This window comes from Esox lucius, chromosome 7, assembly GCF_011004845.1.
Source record: "Esox lucius isolate fEsoLuc1 chromosome 7, fEsoLuc1.pri, whole genome shotgun sequence".
In the NCBI taxonomy this organism is placed as follows: Eukaryota; Metazoa; Chordata; class Actinopteri; order Esociformes; family Esocidae; genus Esox; species Esox lucius.
Genome location: NC_047575.1, coordinates 3,945,155 through 3,962,552, shown reverse-complemented (window position 1 = coordinate 3,962,552; position 17,398 = coordinate 3,945,155). Strand labels below are relative to the sequence as shown.

The window sequence follows — 17,398 nt, the reverse complement described above, 5'->3', positions numbered from 1 at the left end:
GTGTACTGTGATTCCGGACTGTCTTGTTATTTAATATGTACCATCACATATTTTGTACTCATGATGATGATGAAGAATGTGAAGCCAAATACATTTCTCCTCAAGCAGCCAGTTCTAATGAATCTAATATAATCATTTGTCTGCAGTATGTTGTCATCCCGACTCGGAGGGCCACAGCGGTTGCCTTCCAAGGCTTTACGTCTCATCTCCTGGGGGATGCTGGAAGTCCGTACCTCATAGGCCTGGTAAGACTATTCCACTGTCTCTAGGGTGTGTGGATGCACATCTGTGGATGCATGCTTTTTTGCAGGGTTGGGTTGGTTACTTTTAAATGTAATTTGTTACAGTTACAAGTTATCTGTCTAAAACTGTGTTCAGTAAAGTAACTTTTGGATTACTGATTACTTCTCATATTAAGAGACATTACAAAATAAATAGGATTATAGCCAACCGAACAATGCCTATAGCCGAATCAATCAACTTTAGAGTTTCCATACCTGGGCATACATATGGATTGCCTCTATCTACAAGCAATACCCCAAAATGACAAAGCGAAAAAGAAATGTGTGCCTGTTTATATGAAAATGAAAAATCATAAATACGTTTTCAGTCCCTTTGTTGCGACACTCCAAATTGAGCTCAGATGAATCCTGAGTCCTTTTATTGTCCTTGAGATTTCTCTAGAACTGTGGCAAACTCAATCGATTGGACACGATTTAGAAAGGCTAAATAAATGGTATTTTGTGAAAAAGCTATTCACATCTTTGTACATAAAGACCAAGATATCCTTAGCTTTTCAAGAGTACATTTTGAGTCATCTGACGTTTTGACCCCGAACCACCAACATTGTAAAAGGCTTGCAGAAATCCCTGGGATACGCTTGCACGTTCACAAACGAAAACAGAACCTGCAATTATTAGGACCAACAGCGATTCATTTTTCTAAATGCCATATTCATAAATAAACTGGAATTAACACCTGCATTCTTAACTTATAGTCCGTGTCATCATCGTCCGATATTAACCAATGATCTCACTTTTCGGGAAATCCAGAAAAAACATATGGCCTACCTGTTCACAGTTAACATGTCGGCATCAAATGGAAATCATGACTGGTTATCCCTGGGCCGATTGCTTGTCAACACACCTTTACTCCTCAAATATCATGATGAATTCCCTAAAATCTTGAAGGCATCGCCATGTTACAACCATTTGTAGACAAATAGTAGCCTACTCCCCTAAACAAGTCCTACCTGAAATTGAAAAGTAAAATACCAGGTATAGCCTATTACTGTTTCGCGAAATATCCATCGGTAGTCGATTACTAAACCACATTTTATGTTGGTAGGCTAATGTTAATGTAGACATAGAACTCAGGTTTTACCAGCCAAAGCCCGAGATAATTAAACAAGTGCTTCGGTCAATAATCTCTTTTATCTGGTTATGCGCGGCCATCTTGGTGTGCATACAGAACAAGCATGACTGAGGCGCAACAACTACAACTTTTGGGCGTGAATAGCCAACATGGTCTCAACAACAATGTTTTTAAGACAATATAATGAAAATAATCAAGCATGCAATGAGTCACTATATGCTCTTTTGTCTGTGCACTGTTATTTTTGTTTCCAATGAAAAATGTATAACAAAAAAAAACATGCAAAGAGTCACAACTATTTAGTGTACTAAGGCTATTCTTTTTAAATCTAAACGTAACCCAAGAAGTAATCATATATTATTTCAAAAGTATCTGTAATCCGATTACATTATTTTTGAAGTAACAGATTATTTTTAAAGTAACAGATCACAGTTACATTACAAAATAAATAAGATTATACTGTTTACTCCCCAACCCTGGTTGTTTGTTTGTAAGTGTACCCACTTGGGTTACCTCTGGTCTTTGCTCTGAGTGGCACTCTGCTCTTTGGTTGATATGGTAAGTCTAGAACTGGGGCTGCTTGTTACAGAAACTCACTGTGTGGACCAAAGGGCGATGTGGTTTAACTTGAGTAAATTGGATGTTGAGAGAGGGCCTAGTGGCTACTGTGGAAGATTGAGTTATCTATTTTAAATTTTCAATACACTGTACATTAGTATTAGCCTAAACTGTGCTTAACTGTAAACTCGCTGTACTGGTTAAAGTGAGGTGGTTTCAAGTGAGTATGACTGAGTTCTTAATATTCCTATAGAATTCTTTTGAACCCAAAATGGTTGTTAATATTTTAATCAATGATTAGGTGTTAACTACTGGTTAAGAGAAAACACATACAACTTGTTTGGTTGAGTCTGGAGCATTAGATGTAAAACAATTTCTTTACTGCACTCTCTCGGGACCTCAGACTACAGTTGTAGCCAAAAGCGCTCTAGACAGTAAAGTTGGTCTTTGATAAGAGAATCAAGATCATGGATTCACTGGGGATTGGCAGAATACTGACAAATGGTTCTGTGGAACTAGAAATAGATATGAAACATCAAACTACTAAGAAAAGTAGGAAATAAGACCTTTTATTTTCCTCTTGACTAACAATCTAGCCTAAGTTACATAATAGACAGGAATTTCTGTTAAAGTCTCGTATGGACATTGTCTCAACACTGCCACAATCTTAAGCATCATGACTCAGCGCGTTTGTCCGACCTGAGTAACTGTGTGTTTAACGCAGGTCTCACAATGCGCTCACAGTTGATTGAGAGAATGAGATCTACAGTATACTTGTTCCATTCCATTTCCAACTGACAAGAGAAGTTTGAGGCATTTACCTGTTGGTAATAACAATAATTGCTTTCAGAATCTCCAAAGCAGCTCCAAAAAAAACTATTTAGGGAGCTGTCAGTTAATTATATATGGCATGTGACAGTGGAAAGATGATGCAGTTCAGTACAGTCAATCAATTGATTATATTTATTTTATAAAGCTCTTTAGACATCAGCAGTTGACACCAAGTGCTTGTACAGACACCCAGCCTTAATGTCATAAAACTTGTTGAAGGAAGTGACTAGGGAAAGATCAGAACTTAGGATGGAATCGTGAGAGGAGCGGGGCTCCAGGCCAGTCCTCTTCTGGTTGTGGAGGGTCGAAATCATAAGAGTACATGACCTACATAATTACGATGTCCTTTTAACTAGATTCATTCAGTTTTGACCGCGGTGGGTAAGGAATGATGCACCCAGTATCCCAGCGGGTGGATCATTTCTTTCCCTACTATTCGTGACCCCCAGACCCAGAATGCCCTGAATGCTTCACTATGCGCTGACCCAATCGGTAACCTGGGGGTTTAGCAAGCCGGTGTGACAGGCCTCAGTGTGACGCATTGGGCCCAACCCCACAACCACACTCACTTCAACGCCCACCCCTCAACATAACAAAAAAAAAAGCCTCCCCCAATCCATATCCTTTCATTTCACCCCACAGCCTCGCTTGGCAACCGCAGAACAGAGAAGCTTTGAGGCACCCACTCGGTTACAGACGTAGCTTTTAACAAGTGTTTGTGCTGCCCAAGCCCCAAATATCACACTGGCATTTGAGACATGAGCTCAGAGGACCGCGATCTGAAGCGGCCCCGGTTCAGTGTAGATTAATAGAGGTTGTGTCAAAACAAACCTGGGTTCCCCGCTGTCTTCTGCGGTACCGGCCCTTCTGAGTGAATAACCCGTGTAAGCCCAGTCCCCCCTTGCACCAGCATGTAGGCCAGAGCGGCTGACAAGTGGAAACAGTGGCTTGGGGCGTCTTCACACGTTATTGCAAAAGACGTACGTGAGTGTGTAAATGCTTCCCTCTGTGGTCATGTAAGGCTGAGGTTTAGAAAAGAAATGAAACAACACATTTTTGTGTGTGTCTGCGAATGGGCAGAGACGATGTGGGTGGTGACTTAGTGCCCGCAATCTCCCTGCAATCTAGCGAGAAATGCCTTGTAATGGATAATCAAACATGCATCTCGTATTTTTAGCTGGGACGTTTTTGACATCAGCAAGGTTGTAGGGGGAAACAGCCGCTGAGGCCGTGCGGTCGTCGGATTCTGAACACACCTGAGTGGCTGGCGAGGATTCAGCTGTTGTTTTTTAACGGCCACACATTTATGCATTCATCAGTCATACGCTCTCTCACAAACACACACAATCTCTTCACAATCCCAGACACTCTCTCCCTCTTTATTACCCCACACGGACACACTCTTAGCACCGCACCCCACCATCCCCAGGGAGTGTCTGACAATGCAGATGCCAACAGATAACCAATGCTCTTCACTCAGGGTGACCCATGTCCCCCTAAACCCACGAAGAGAGATGGAGAAATACAAATAGAGAGTGAGTTTGTGGGTTTCAACAAGCAAGAATGTGAGAGGAGCGAAAGTGAAAAGAGATCTGCAGCCGGAAGTTGCTGTCAGTCATCATCACAGGGAATACATCAGCACTGTCAGCTGCAATAATCATATCTTTTTTAAGATTGTCTATCTAGCCTACATATATATCTCTCTCAGTTCAGCTCAATTCAATCCAACTATTGATCTCCTCAGAGGAAATTAGGAAAGGCAAATGGGTTACCTGGGCTATAAAGGCTGGAGTGTTACTTGTTCTGTCTTTTTAGGAACACAACCTGCCAGTTTGGCCGTGTGTCTATGTGTGTCAGCCCTTTAGTATGTCCCCTTGCTGGTGTTTCCTCTAGCACATTGCATGACAGGCTAGGGCGTATGCTAAGCTCTGGGCAACACTACTTTACTAACCTTGTATGAAACAAGTCAATGTGCTGCTTGGAATTTTTTGTATTTTCTCATGCGGACATTCATGCTTAGGGGAGGAATTATGCTATGTTTTTGGGGATATGGTTAAGGATCGTTTTAGGATTAGGTTTTAGCTGTAATGAAATTACGGGTCCAAGCAAGGATAGTTGAATGTGTGCATGTGCATGTGTCTGTCTATATGCATTTTATAACATGCCTTTCAGGTTGTGAAATATTAATCCATTAAGTGAGTCACTTTACATTATTGATTTGCTAATGGATGGAGGATGATACTGTGTGTTTGGATTAGCACTACCACGCAGCATTCAAGAAGAACTCATGTAACACAGTACTGCAGCATTCAGAATCTATACAAAGTTTAGTGCTTTCTGTGGAATCTGAGCTTGCTCTCTAGAGATTAGCTATTTACTGCTGTGATAACTTTGCTTAAGAGTTAAAATAGGCATTTGCTAAATTAATCTCTTGCTGAATGAATCACATGCTACAGTATGAACACTGGGGATCAGGATCACCTTTATTGGACATTTTAGTGGGAATTTGTGTCAGCAAAGTGATGCAATAATACTAAATACATATATAGTGTATGTTTATACAAAGATTCATTGGGCACAGATTAGCTTTCTAAAAAGTATAAAGATCTCTATTGAGGATGCTTTTCCAGTAACTGGCCAGAGTAGTTATATTAGTAATAATCATTGGTGAGTAGAAAGGACACAGTATTATCTAGAATAGTTTACAATAATGTCTAACGCTGAAATGTTTATTTTCTGCATTTGTGTACAGATATCAGACGCCCTCCAGGAGAGCTATGCTACATCAGTGCTATGGCAGTTCCTTAGTCTAGGTTACGCACTGATGCTCTGCCCCTTTGTCATCGTCCTGGGCGGCATGTTCTTCCTGGCGACCGCTCTCTTCTTCCTTGATGACAGGGACAAGGCAGAAAAACAGTGAGTCTTGTTTCTACCCCACTTTGTTTGTGTCGACATTTTACATCTACATTTTTGTCATTTAGTAGGAACTCTTGTCCAGACAAAAAAAAGAGACAAAATAAGTTACAGTCATCGTGAGTTAGTAAGTTGACACTGAATTCAAACAGAACTGATCTTGTCTGCTTCTCAGTGAGATCCACATCCTTATTATTTGATCATTACAGCATTTGATAATAACACAATAACAGAATTTACATTATACTTGACCTCATTCTAACATATAAAAAACTGTCCTTTCGTAGCAGTAAACAGAGAGTAGAATATTATTGAAACAGAGAGGTTAATAGAAAGCCTTGTGGATACAGAGTTGGACCAATAACTAACAGATTGCTGGTTCAAATCCCAGAGCTGATAAAGTATACTGCTGTGTCCTTGAGCAAGGTACTTCATCATAAATGCCGGTCTGTCAGTCATTTTGGATAAGAGCTTCTGCTAAATGACTACAGCGTAAACGTAATCAGAGAGAGAGAGAACAGATTCCAGGCTTTACAATTGATAACAAAATAGGAGTATGAGGAGGATGTCAGTCCATGGGTCAGAGGTGTAGTGGGGGGATGCTACCATGAGCATGGGGCCGTGCTGGGCCTGATGCAGAGAAATACAAATTCAAATAGCAAAGCATGAGAGTTCTTCTGAGGTCTCCCCTTAAGGGTCCCTTGGGCCAATCAAAGTCGCTATAGCGGCCTCCGCTCCACTTAGTCAGCTAAAAGAGCAAAGTGCTCCGGTCATCCAAGGCAGAGCTGACCCACGCTGTTCCAACAAGCCGTCACATTATTAAAGTCTGCTTACATTCTCTTTTATGAGCTACCACCCATATTGCATTTAACACTCAGCCGAACATTCCTACTCCCTCTTTATAAATCCAAACACAGAAAGCACGCACAAATACCACGAAAGCAAAGCATTGTGGTATCTAATGCCCATATAAAGTCAAGATAAACACGGTCATCCATTATTTTATAGTGCTGTTCTTCCTTTTTCCTGCCCTTTTTCTTTTTCAATTTTCTTTTTGGTAAGAAAGTTATATTCAGTTGATGTTTTTGCAGCGCTTCTATGAAATTACTTCCTTCCTTTTTGGAGAATGCCACGGGGAATAGTTTAGTCAGGATATCAGTCTGATGCCACTCCCTCCAAACTGTGTGGTAGGTCACTGATAGTTCCCACGATGCTTTTCAGTTACAGAGGTGACTGTTGGAGACCAGGATCATCAGGACCCTTATTAGTTTAATTGGTTTAGTCTCAACAGACATTGGCATTTGCTCTAAACATGGATGAGGTTGATTTTCTAGGACCTGTTATTATCAGAACCAGTCATACCAGTGACAGTTTGACTTTTAACAAACTAGGGCAGATAATGCATTGCCTTTAAACACAATTTTAATTTAAAATTTCCAGTTTAGTGGAAAAGACAAATTTCAGGAAGGTCATAGACAAAGCACAGACTCTTGGCCATAGATGCACAGAATGTCTGAATGTAACTCGTGGGGTGGTCCTATGTTCTACGTCATTGCCTCGAGCGCACTTGTGCTTCTGTTCAGTCATTCAAATCCGGCCCACTGTAAAAACTCACAATCATGTTCCCCACTCTTCTGTCCAAATAAGCAGAAAAAAACTGGAAAAAAATATCAAAAAAAATACATAGCTGTTTTTAGGCACGGATCCAGGCATGGGAAAAATTGCAGAACAATGATGAAAAGTCACACGTTCATGGTGTTTTAATGTCAGTATTAGATAGCACTTTGTGGTTCCTACTCAACCACAGTATTATGTGGGTGGGTGGCACATATTCGCTACAGCCATATCTAACCACACACTGACAACAGGGCGGAAAAGATAGAGTACAATGGAAAGGGGCTTTTCTAGGAATTCTAGTTTAAACAAGAACACATCAATACAGCCAATTCAGTTTGTTTCGGAAGTCCACTAAAAATGATTTCCAGTTTTTCTCTCCTTTCTTGGACAGACCTCGATCTTGTTAAACAAAACATTAATACACTGTTGCAGATGAGCTAGATCCAATTGTGTCCAGGACATAGCTCGCAACGTTGTGGGTAGACTACTGTCCAGCGTGCATCAGAGCTCTACTCATACAGGTTACCACAAATCCCAGAAGCCTCTTCCTACATCATTCAGGTTATAAATTTAGTACATATATCCATCTCTATTGAGTGTATATATCTATCTCTATTGAGTGTATATATCTATCTATATTGAGTGTATATATCTATCTATATTGAGTGTATATATATATATATATATATATATATATCTATATTGAGTGTATATAGGTATCTATATTGAGTATATATATATCAATAACATGCTGAGAGGGTCTGATTGCTAAGCATCAGCAGCAGCATTCTTATGTAATGCTCTTTAAATAGCACGGCACAGATGACAACAGTAGCATCCAGAAAAACGACATCTACTAGAACGTGTAGACTATTCATAGCCTTGTGTTCACGCTTGAACGGCGCAGATTAACATGTCTTTTCCTGACTTGACAATTGCAGACCCCTTTTTTCTCCTGTCTGGATATTCTGGGGCTATTTTTAAAAGCTGAGACGCAGGACTAGAATATTCACTGGAGTGATGTTCAGTCTGCATTCAGTCTTGAACAGCGAAGAGTTTTATTATTTTTAGGTTGTTAGCTTTTTTTGGCTGGCAAAAGACAAATAATAGCTCAGTGCACAGGGTTCCCCGACACACATGCGCACTTACAACGTACACACGTGTGCAACACGAACATACACAGCTAATCTGTGTCCTCTTCCATTGTGAGAACTGCCATATCTTATCAGTTCACCGTCTCCCAGTGTGGACAGTACTGTATAGGTTGGGACAGTGGGTCAAGGGTGTTAACACAAGTTCTATGTTTCATCTACACACACACACACACACGTTTGTGCCTGAGTGTTGAACTGAAGTGAATGTGTCTGGAATCTGTGGATTGTTCCTAACTGTTCTGTTCTGTTTTCAGATTGGCAGCATTGACTCGACCGCCTAACTCTGTAAAGGTATGATCAAGTACATTTGTATCATTCTTATTATCTACCACTTGAAATGTTAGATGTTAATTGGGTTCATCATCTTTGTATCAGTGTAGGTCTTAAAACATTCCAACACCCATTTTAAGATGCATGAAGGTTTATTCTTTCAAAAAAAGGTTCCTCTGAAAAGAAAACGTATTTCTGTGCAAGCTGTTAAGCTCATAAGAAACCGCCTTAATCCTACAATCTTCTTCCTATTCAAGTAGGAAAATGCACTTTGATTCAATGGCATTTGTAATCACTGGGGGATACATGATATTGAAGACTTTAATGATAAGAAAAATGTGCTTCTCCCTAGCTTCCATGTTCCTTTCAAATGGCAATAACAACGTTAACATTGTAATGATGATGGCGTGGCTTCGATTTCGGATCCACTTCCCGATTCTGTTACACTGGTCGTCAAGGAGTTGTTGGGCCATTCTTAGGCGTGGCAGTTTTGTCGACTTGACTTTGTATCTCTGGCACCTTGTCAAGGTCTTGCTGCCCTCCCTTCCTCCCCTTATCAGACACACACACACGTCCACCCCTCCCGACCCCTATCGCACTTAGACACACTTCAGCTTCTCCCACTAATGATCAAACCCAAATAGGAAAACACAAGGTCTGAGGTGCCAAGCCAGCTCACCAACAATGGGGATCTTGGGGAGATTTAAATGATGGTTATGACCCACTGATTGCAGGGCAACAATATGCTTCATGTTTTCTTAGCTTGATTTTGAAGATTGAGGTCCTAACTGTGCCCGTACTTATATGCTATTGTCTGGGCTCAATGGCATTTAGGCTTAATTCATACTGGTTTCTCTCCAATGCATTCGATATCCCTCATGGCCTATATCAGACATTTATTTTTAAAGATATATATTTTTGTGGTTCATTGGTTAAAGATGGTGGAATGTATTGGATCGAGAGTTTCTGCTGAGCAAGATTTGGAACTGATGCTGCAGTTTAGACCACTGGACTATCCTAGGCCACTATATCAGCCATTAGACGTGATATAAGAGGTGGAGTTCTCACTGTTTTGGAATAATTATAAAGTGGCCTAGCAGTGCACATGTACTGCTGCAGCATTAGTTCAAATCTGTGCATTTAGCTGTCCTATCAATTAAAGAATTTCAAAAATACATTTCAAAATTCTTATCACCCTCCCTTAGTTGTAGGGCCAGTATATACAACAAGTGATGAGCCTTTTTATTACTGGATCCGAATCACATCAACATCCTCCCCGAAACAAGTATAAAACTCAATCTCCTAGGCCAGTGCTGTAAAAGAACAGTTTGTTAAATGTTGTGACTCAATAGTGAAGTTACAGTAGATTTACTTCATTTAATTAAGGGATGATATCAGCACCAACAAGGCCACCACCGGATGGGGTGAATTTTTGGTGTGGGCAAATAAAATGACACGCGAGACAGAGGAGGTGTGAAAGCATTCTAGTCCACAATTACCGCTTCGTAACTAGCCTCAGGTTATAATCCTACTCATCTCTTTAACGTTGTCCTCTCCTGAAAAGGCTAAGCAATTTTCCTGCTTTTCAGACTAACTCAAATTAAGAGAGTAGATCATGGTTTGTAGAGTTTTATCGATTCAATTAAAAAAAGATGTTATTAATCCCACACGAGGCAGTGCTGCCGGCAGCTGTGCAAATAAACTGAACAACAATTGGCACACGATTTACGGTGTGCATTTAACGGCCTGTCTATTGCCCTTCCAAAGAGGAGAACCGTGACGATGATATTAGGAGAAATCGATGAGTTTCCACATTGATAGATGGTCAACAATGGCCTTGGGCGGGTAAACCAATCAAAACCGTGCACTTTAGACGCATGACTGTATGAGTATGCAATTTGTATGCTATTCCAGGAGCTGGTTTATTCCAGACACACACATACACACACACACACAATCAATACAGTCCATGGGGGTCAGAGATCCCCATTGGGGCTACGTCACACACACAACCAACAACAACCATGACCTGACATAATCTCCTGCAGTACAGACAGGCCTTTTATCCCAGCGCCAGTACGGTGCAGCGAGGGGGCAGAGGCAGCTGAAATGGTCTCGTTATGACATTGGGTTGTGTTAATCCAGGGAAAATATGAATGAATTGTGGCAAGAGTGTTATGTTCATGTGGCTGTTTAGCAGGGCGGAAGGTGAGCGGGAAAGAGAAATGGAGGGGAGAGAGAGGTAAAGAGAGACGAGGGAGGGAGGGAGTGAGGGAAGAAGGAAGGGGGAAGGGATCTGTAATGGATCAACAGCCATTAATCTGTTGTGATGCAATCCTCCTCGATGGAGATAGGATAATGTTGGATCCAATTAACTCTCTCCAGGGGGGTGGGGGGTAAAGCAGTGTAGACGGCCATAAACGCGCAGGGCTTTGGATTCACTAGACAGCTACTGCTTGTTAACCCACAGAATCCTCCCAGGTTGTCTTGGGGTAGACCATTCATTCAGATGGTGAAAGTTTCCATTATTCAATACAGCCAGAACGTTACCCCTACATGACCTGCTAGAAGACCTGTTTTTGCAGCTGTAGACCAGGAATCCAGACTCTCTTTTTTCGTCCATTCAACAAATGCCTTGAGCACTCAACAGGGTTCTGCTGGTTCCATTTATGGTCCAGGGAGTAAAGAGAGAGGTGTACCTAACCACAGACCACACAGACCCATAGTTCTAGTAGTCCACACTGCCCGCCCCCCGGCTACAGTGTAGTCTACCCTACATAGGGCACCAGTCCAGACCTGAGGCCTGGGAAGGTGCTCTTCCTTCAGGCAAATGATGGGGTCAAAGTGTGGATGGGTGAATAGGATCCATTCTTTGACCCTGTTACACTAAAAATATTTTTTTTATATTTGAATCCTTTTAGGGTTCTTCATTGAACCTGTGAGGGAACACCTTATAATTAAAAGGGAAAATGTGAAGAGATATATTAAATTAATTTGAATGTTTCCTCAAAGAAGACTTTGAAGAACATTTTCCCTGAAGTGAAGACATTCATTGAAGTACCTTTCAAAGGGTTCTTCAGAGAACTTTCAGGAGTATTTTGTTAAACAGATATCATGACTACCAATTTTTTTATTTTGCTAAAGACTATCCATTCCGCCCAGCCTAGCCAAACCTGGTATTGCATCCAGTCAAGCCTAGCTGAACCATGCTGGGTAAATGCATTTTGGGTCCATTTGTCCCAAGCCCATCTCCCTTTGCAGCCTGCCTCCTCATCAACAACCCCTTCCAATCTGTTTAATTGCTATCTTTTGGGCAGCACTCAGGATGATCAGCATGCGTCCCCAGCTGCACAGTTTTCCTGGCCCCTGACTTTCATCTAATGTTGACTGGAATTATGTTGGAGGAGGTGCTTGCTCTGGAGTGATTCTGTAGAATTCCATCAGCATTCCAACACTCCACACACGCTTTAGTAGGGCCGGGGTTGTTTCGAACACATCTTGTACCTGTCAGTATCAGGTTCAAAACTTGGTGGAATGTTATTGCCAACGCATGATTGAGCTAGGTGATCATTAGTAGTAATTACCTAAAGAAAGCCGCAATTGTGACTAATCAAATCGTTTGGGCTTTGTGACAAACACATTCACACACAAACACATACACACACAAACACACACTCCAAAATCCCATAATCTTGTTGCGTTTATGCTAATTACTCTGATGTGGATGGGAGGCTGGTGTTTCAGTGGGTGCAACATGGCCATTGTGTCTGCGTGCTTCACAATGAGGGATGAACTGTGGGATAGTAAACAGCCAAGCCCTCGACTACCCTTCTCTAATCTTACTGTGGAACAAACACACACTCCGCCATAATTAAATCATCAGGGAGGGAGTGTAAAATCAGTACAGTAACAAATACTTAAAAAATATGTTAGCAAAACAGGTGTCTGTGCATCTGTTGGAGGATTGAAGGAGTCTGTGTACCACAGTTTGGGTGAGTCAACACACAATTTCTGGCCATGTTTTAACATAGTATGTTGAGGTGCTCCACAGCTGGTAAGATGGTCCCAGTTGTGGCAATTTTTTGGCGTGAAGGAGAGGTCTGTATAATAGCTGGTTGAATCAGTGCTGGGCCAGGCCTTTGCCACCCACCAGACACTGTGGGTAGGGGAAGTGTGGTTCCATCTTCTCCCAGCATGGTTTGGTGTATCAGCCAGTGCCAGGGCAAAGTCACTAGACAGATGGCTTAGCCGAACCGAGTAGCATCAGAGCACTAATTTCATGGGAAGATCCTGTTAGGAGGCCAAAACCTAACCACACAATTTTCTCTCCTCTCTCTATTTTCTGTTTCTTTCTCAATCTCTCTCCAGGTCTCCTGAGGGAGGGGCCATCCTCAGGAGGGAAGCAGAGGCTCTGAACGCTGTGCTGAATGAGAAAAGATGAGTCCAGCTGATCCACATCTTTTATAACCGAGCCATCCACCTTAAATTTTGTCTCTATCCTCTTCATCACGGCCCTCATCTTTAGTTCGTTTTCAACATACAACGTGGAGGCTGTTACTGTTTATGACTGGAAAGAGGGAAGCGTCTTGCTTAACCCCATAGATGCCTCTGTCACTCTGTGTGCTGAAGCCAGCCAATCAGCTCGGCTGCTGACAGATTCAGACCTTTTTCCCTGGATCGTCTAATAAGAGTGAGCCACGGAACCATCAGGAGCCAATGGGAGGGGAGAAGATCTCGTCTGGACCCTCCCCCAGTGCCATACTACTGAATGCTGAACTTGTACCTGCCTGTCTGTCTGTCTGTCTGTCAATCTATCTGTCTGTCAATCTGTCTGTCTGTCAATCTGCACCAAGTGCCATATCATTACATTCCGTTTCATAGAGGTTCTGCATTGACCACTGTCACCATAGCAACCCTCATAATCAGGAAGTCCCTCTAAGGCCAAAAAATGAATACAGAGTGAATATCTTCAGTTCCCAACTTTCTACATCCGCAATGATGGACAAGCCCAGGGATCCAACCGTCCAGCCTTGAACTTGTACATCACGGACACAGCGCAGACAGCTTTCTTTTCATCCCTCATTCCATGGTCTCCATTGAGTCAGCAAAATATGATCAGTAAGTGATCATACAGGACCCTTTTTCTGTTTCTCGCTGCTGTAATCGTTCTGTTTGTGATGTTTTTTTAATTCTACTATGTGATTTTGAAAATGAAACTGGAGGTCATTCTTGATTGCCTATGATTGTTTCACTAGGCTGAAGGTAAGAGAACCCCAGCTCATTGACATAAAGGACACTGGACTAGTACATATGTTATAGTTATTCTGATGTAAATGTTTTTATTTCCAAAATGTTCAAATGCTCCATATTAATCTATAGGAGCGGTTTTGAAGGGGTTACCATATACTTGTTTTTACCCTGCTGAAGAAAGCGAGGCATTCAGTCCAGTTGGAGGATCTCAGCTGGTTGGTTTTTAGTTTCCAGATGGGACACACCACCCACATTGAGAGACAGAGAGAAGGAGAGACATTGTCAGAGTTACCTTTTAACAGTGAATACGATTCACTCTCCCCAACTAGTTACAATAGCAGTCTTTGTGCAGACACAGGGATTGTTTTACCCCTTCATTTTTAAGATATCCCATTCCTGACAGTTGGGGGAAAAATCACTCCTTGAATGGATATTAGCCTCAGTTGGTAGAAGTTAATTAACCACAGACAAGAAACCTTTGGAAAGAGAATCACATAACCTTGGGGTTAAAATGGAATGGCAGGCTAATATTTATGATAAAGGATTAACAATGAGGAATCCATCCCATGCCTAAAAACTAGCCATCTACACAAATTACAAGCTCACTGACAACACCAAGTATGTAATAATGTACCAAAAGCATGAATTCATACCCCGAGTGTTTCATTTGGTCAACAAGGACTTTGCTTTGTCCTTCCATGAGGAATGAAATTAACCTATTTTATTGCATCAATTTTTCACTGATTTCAGATTTACAAGATATAGAATATGCTCTATTGCCTCTGTCATATATGAGCAGGCCATTCTATGCATCAGCTACGGCATCATTATTTAAAGTTTATGCAATCTTTCACACATATATCATTATGTTTATGATGAAGGCAATAATCACGTTTAAAAATAATTCTGTACTGTATAACGAAAACAAAAACGTTCCACCAAGACACAATTTAATAAGAATGTGTTTTTCTTTTGTGCATTGGAATGAAAGTACCTTGCAGAACCTGATGCGATTGGATTTTTAGAAATTATATATTGAATTCAGTGGAAAGATATTTGCAATTGTTATTGTGTAGATGTATATGGGTCTGACTCATCTATGAAATATTTTATGGATGAAGGGCATGTTAATGGCTGACGGGAGATATTATTTTAAATTATCTGTGTTTGGTGTAATGTTTGACTACCAGCACATACATTGCAAAAACCTGTTAAAAGTAGGTGGGGTATAGGTTGAGCCTGCTGCCACAATAGGATTAGAGTTGCTTTCCCTCCCCTCGCAATTCCTTAGACACAAGCTTGGCTGCTTCTGTCCAATATATCCACCTTGACATGAACATTGTTGAGCGTTCCTCAGCTAGCTTATTCCAGTCTGTCGTTATGCTGTGAAGCGTTTAGCGACAAGTCCTAAGAAAATAACATGCAAATGTAAATAGTTCATCTTTTTTTGCAAATGTTGTGGCATAGGCTAGTCTTGTGCCAGGCGAGCAACTTAATGCTCCTCTTAAAAGTGAAATGTAGCATAGGGAAAGCCGCAAGCAACTCCTATTACCAGTCTTATTGTTTTCACCTTTTAACAGATGGTTCTGCATTCAAATTAAAGTTACTGCCCCTTAAAAGATAATATTCGGTTAAATCTTACCCAAATGTTCTGGACTTCTACTATACTGGCGTGGCGTGGCTTGAGCCCTTTTCCTCTGAGAATCAACAAGTGCCGTTTTTGCCCATCGATTATTAGCAGACAGGCACGCGTCGTCCGTCTGTGTATTATTTAGGAGTTATTGTTGGGTTTGGGCCTCAGATTTTCACTTCATTGCCAATAGTCGGGCGGTTGAGGATGAGTTACTAGTAGTTGCGGGCAAGTGAACAAACAGCTGACCAGTGCATCACTAATATATAGGAGGCAGTCATGGGATGATGTCTCCTTTGCCAATGAATTAGTCTCCCCAAATGGTACCCTATTCCCCATGCAGTGCCCTACGTTTGACCATCCCTAAGGGCTCATATAGGGAATCAGATACAAAAACTGAAGGTGATTTCTGAATGTGATTGATTTTGTTCAAGCTAATGTGTTTACACAGCAATGTCATCTTATTAAAGACTATTTCTTTTCTTTCTTTTAGGGACTTTTTTATACAAATGACTTTTATATATAACTATAATAGATATATAAATATAGCTATATTATGCAGCGATTTTAATATATTATAAATGATGGCTTGTATGCAATGTATTTATTTGTTTGTTAATGAAGATTGAAGACGAATCTGTAAAGGGAAGTTGATGTTCTGAATATTCTCCTAAGTATAGAATTTATTGTAACTTTGGGTTAAGAAAGACTCCCACGTTTGGGTTCATCATGTTGTATTGCATTGAAACAACACAATCCCTTCTTACATCACTGGGAATCCTTGTGTTTACTGTGATCATGAATCGGATGACATAGAGAGCGCATGCACATGCACCAAAACTCAACCAGGAAACTCCACTATAAATTGTTTCATACAAAGTATTGCTCTGCACATTTATTACTTAATACTTCTAACTTTGAATAATTAAAAGTGTTGCTCTTTTTTCCAAAACAACAAATCACAATATGTTGCACATTGATTTTGATTTGACTAAGATGGGGATGTCCAGTGATAACTTTTTTACTCGGAACCGGCATTATGTTCTAGAGTCTTCACACTAATAGAGCACTATAGAACACCCCACCCCCCCCAAAAAAAGCATCACCGTAGCCTACTTTTCATGCTCACAGTAAGTGCTGCTGACATTCTTTCTTAGAACAACATTGGAGGGGTTTGTGGTTCTGTTTGAATCTGTGATATGAATGGGGGTTCACACAATGCCAAATTTAGATAATTTAGTGAAAATATCCTTTAGAAGTAAAAACGTCCTTACAATGGAGTAATTCTATTTGAATAATCACAGGAGTGATGTATTGAGAATGTGCTCTTTCTTGTCATACAAGAATAATGTATAAAGAGACCTATTTCTGATGTTGAGCAGAAAACTTTTATTTTTCAGAGGAACTGTGTAAAACAAAATAAATTCAAGCGATCAACGTCATTCTTCTAGAACTTAACTGTGACACTTCTTCAAGGGGTGATATGAAATGTACACATACCTATATATATATATGTATGTAAATGATCAAATAAACGTATTTAATCAAAGGATATCACATCGTCATCATTTGTGTTTAGTTTCTGTGTTTTCTAGTTTTTCTTTTTTTGTATTTGAAGCTTTGTCTTTCAGAAATTATTATGCAGAAAAGGGGAAATTACTAACAAGCAAGAATCAGCATATTAATATGAATCATTACATATTAATCAGTCCCAGAAGTCCATCTATCCAATTTGATAGCATGGGGCCTTTTTACTATTGTACCTTTGTTCAACATTTTGAAACAAGCAGCCAGTCCACTT

The 17,398-nt window shown here is 40.7% G+C and overlaps 1 protein-coding gene across 1 annotated transcript in view; it reads left to right on the top strand.

Annotated features, from left to right (window-relative positions):
- The window catches only part of spns2 (spinster homolog 2 (Drosophila)), an 87,062-nt gene extending 69,920 nt beyond the window's left edge, over positions 1-17,142 (top strand). The window contains exons 10-13 of the mRNA XM_010870389.5: positions 147-245; positions 5,516-5,679; positions 8,702-8,738; positions 13,086-17,142. Coding sequence (XP_010868691.3) covers positions 147-245; positions 5,516-5,679; positions 8,702-8,738; positions 13,086-13,094 — 309 coding nt within the window. The 3' untranslated portion in view covers positions 13,095-17,142. The remainder of the gene's footprint in view (positions 1-146; positions 246-5,515; positions 5,680-8,701; positions 8,739-13,085) is intronic.
- The last annotated feature ends 256 nt before the right edge of the window (positions 17,143-17,398 follow it).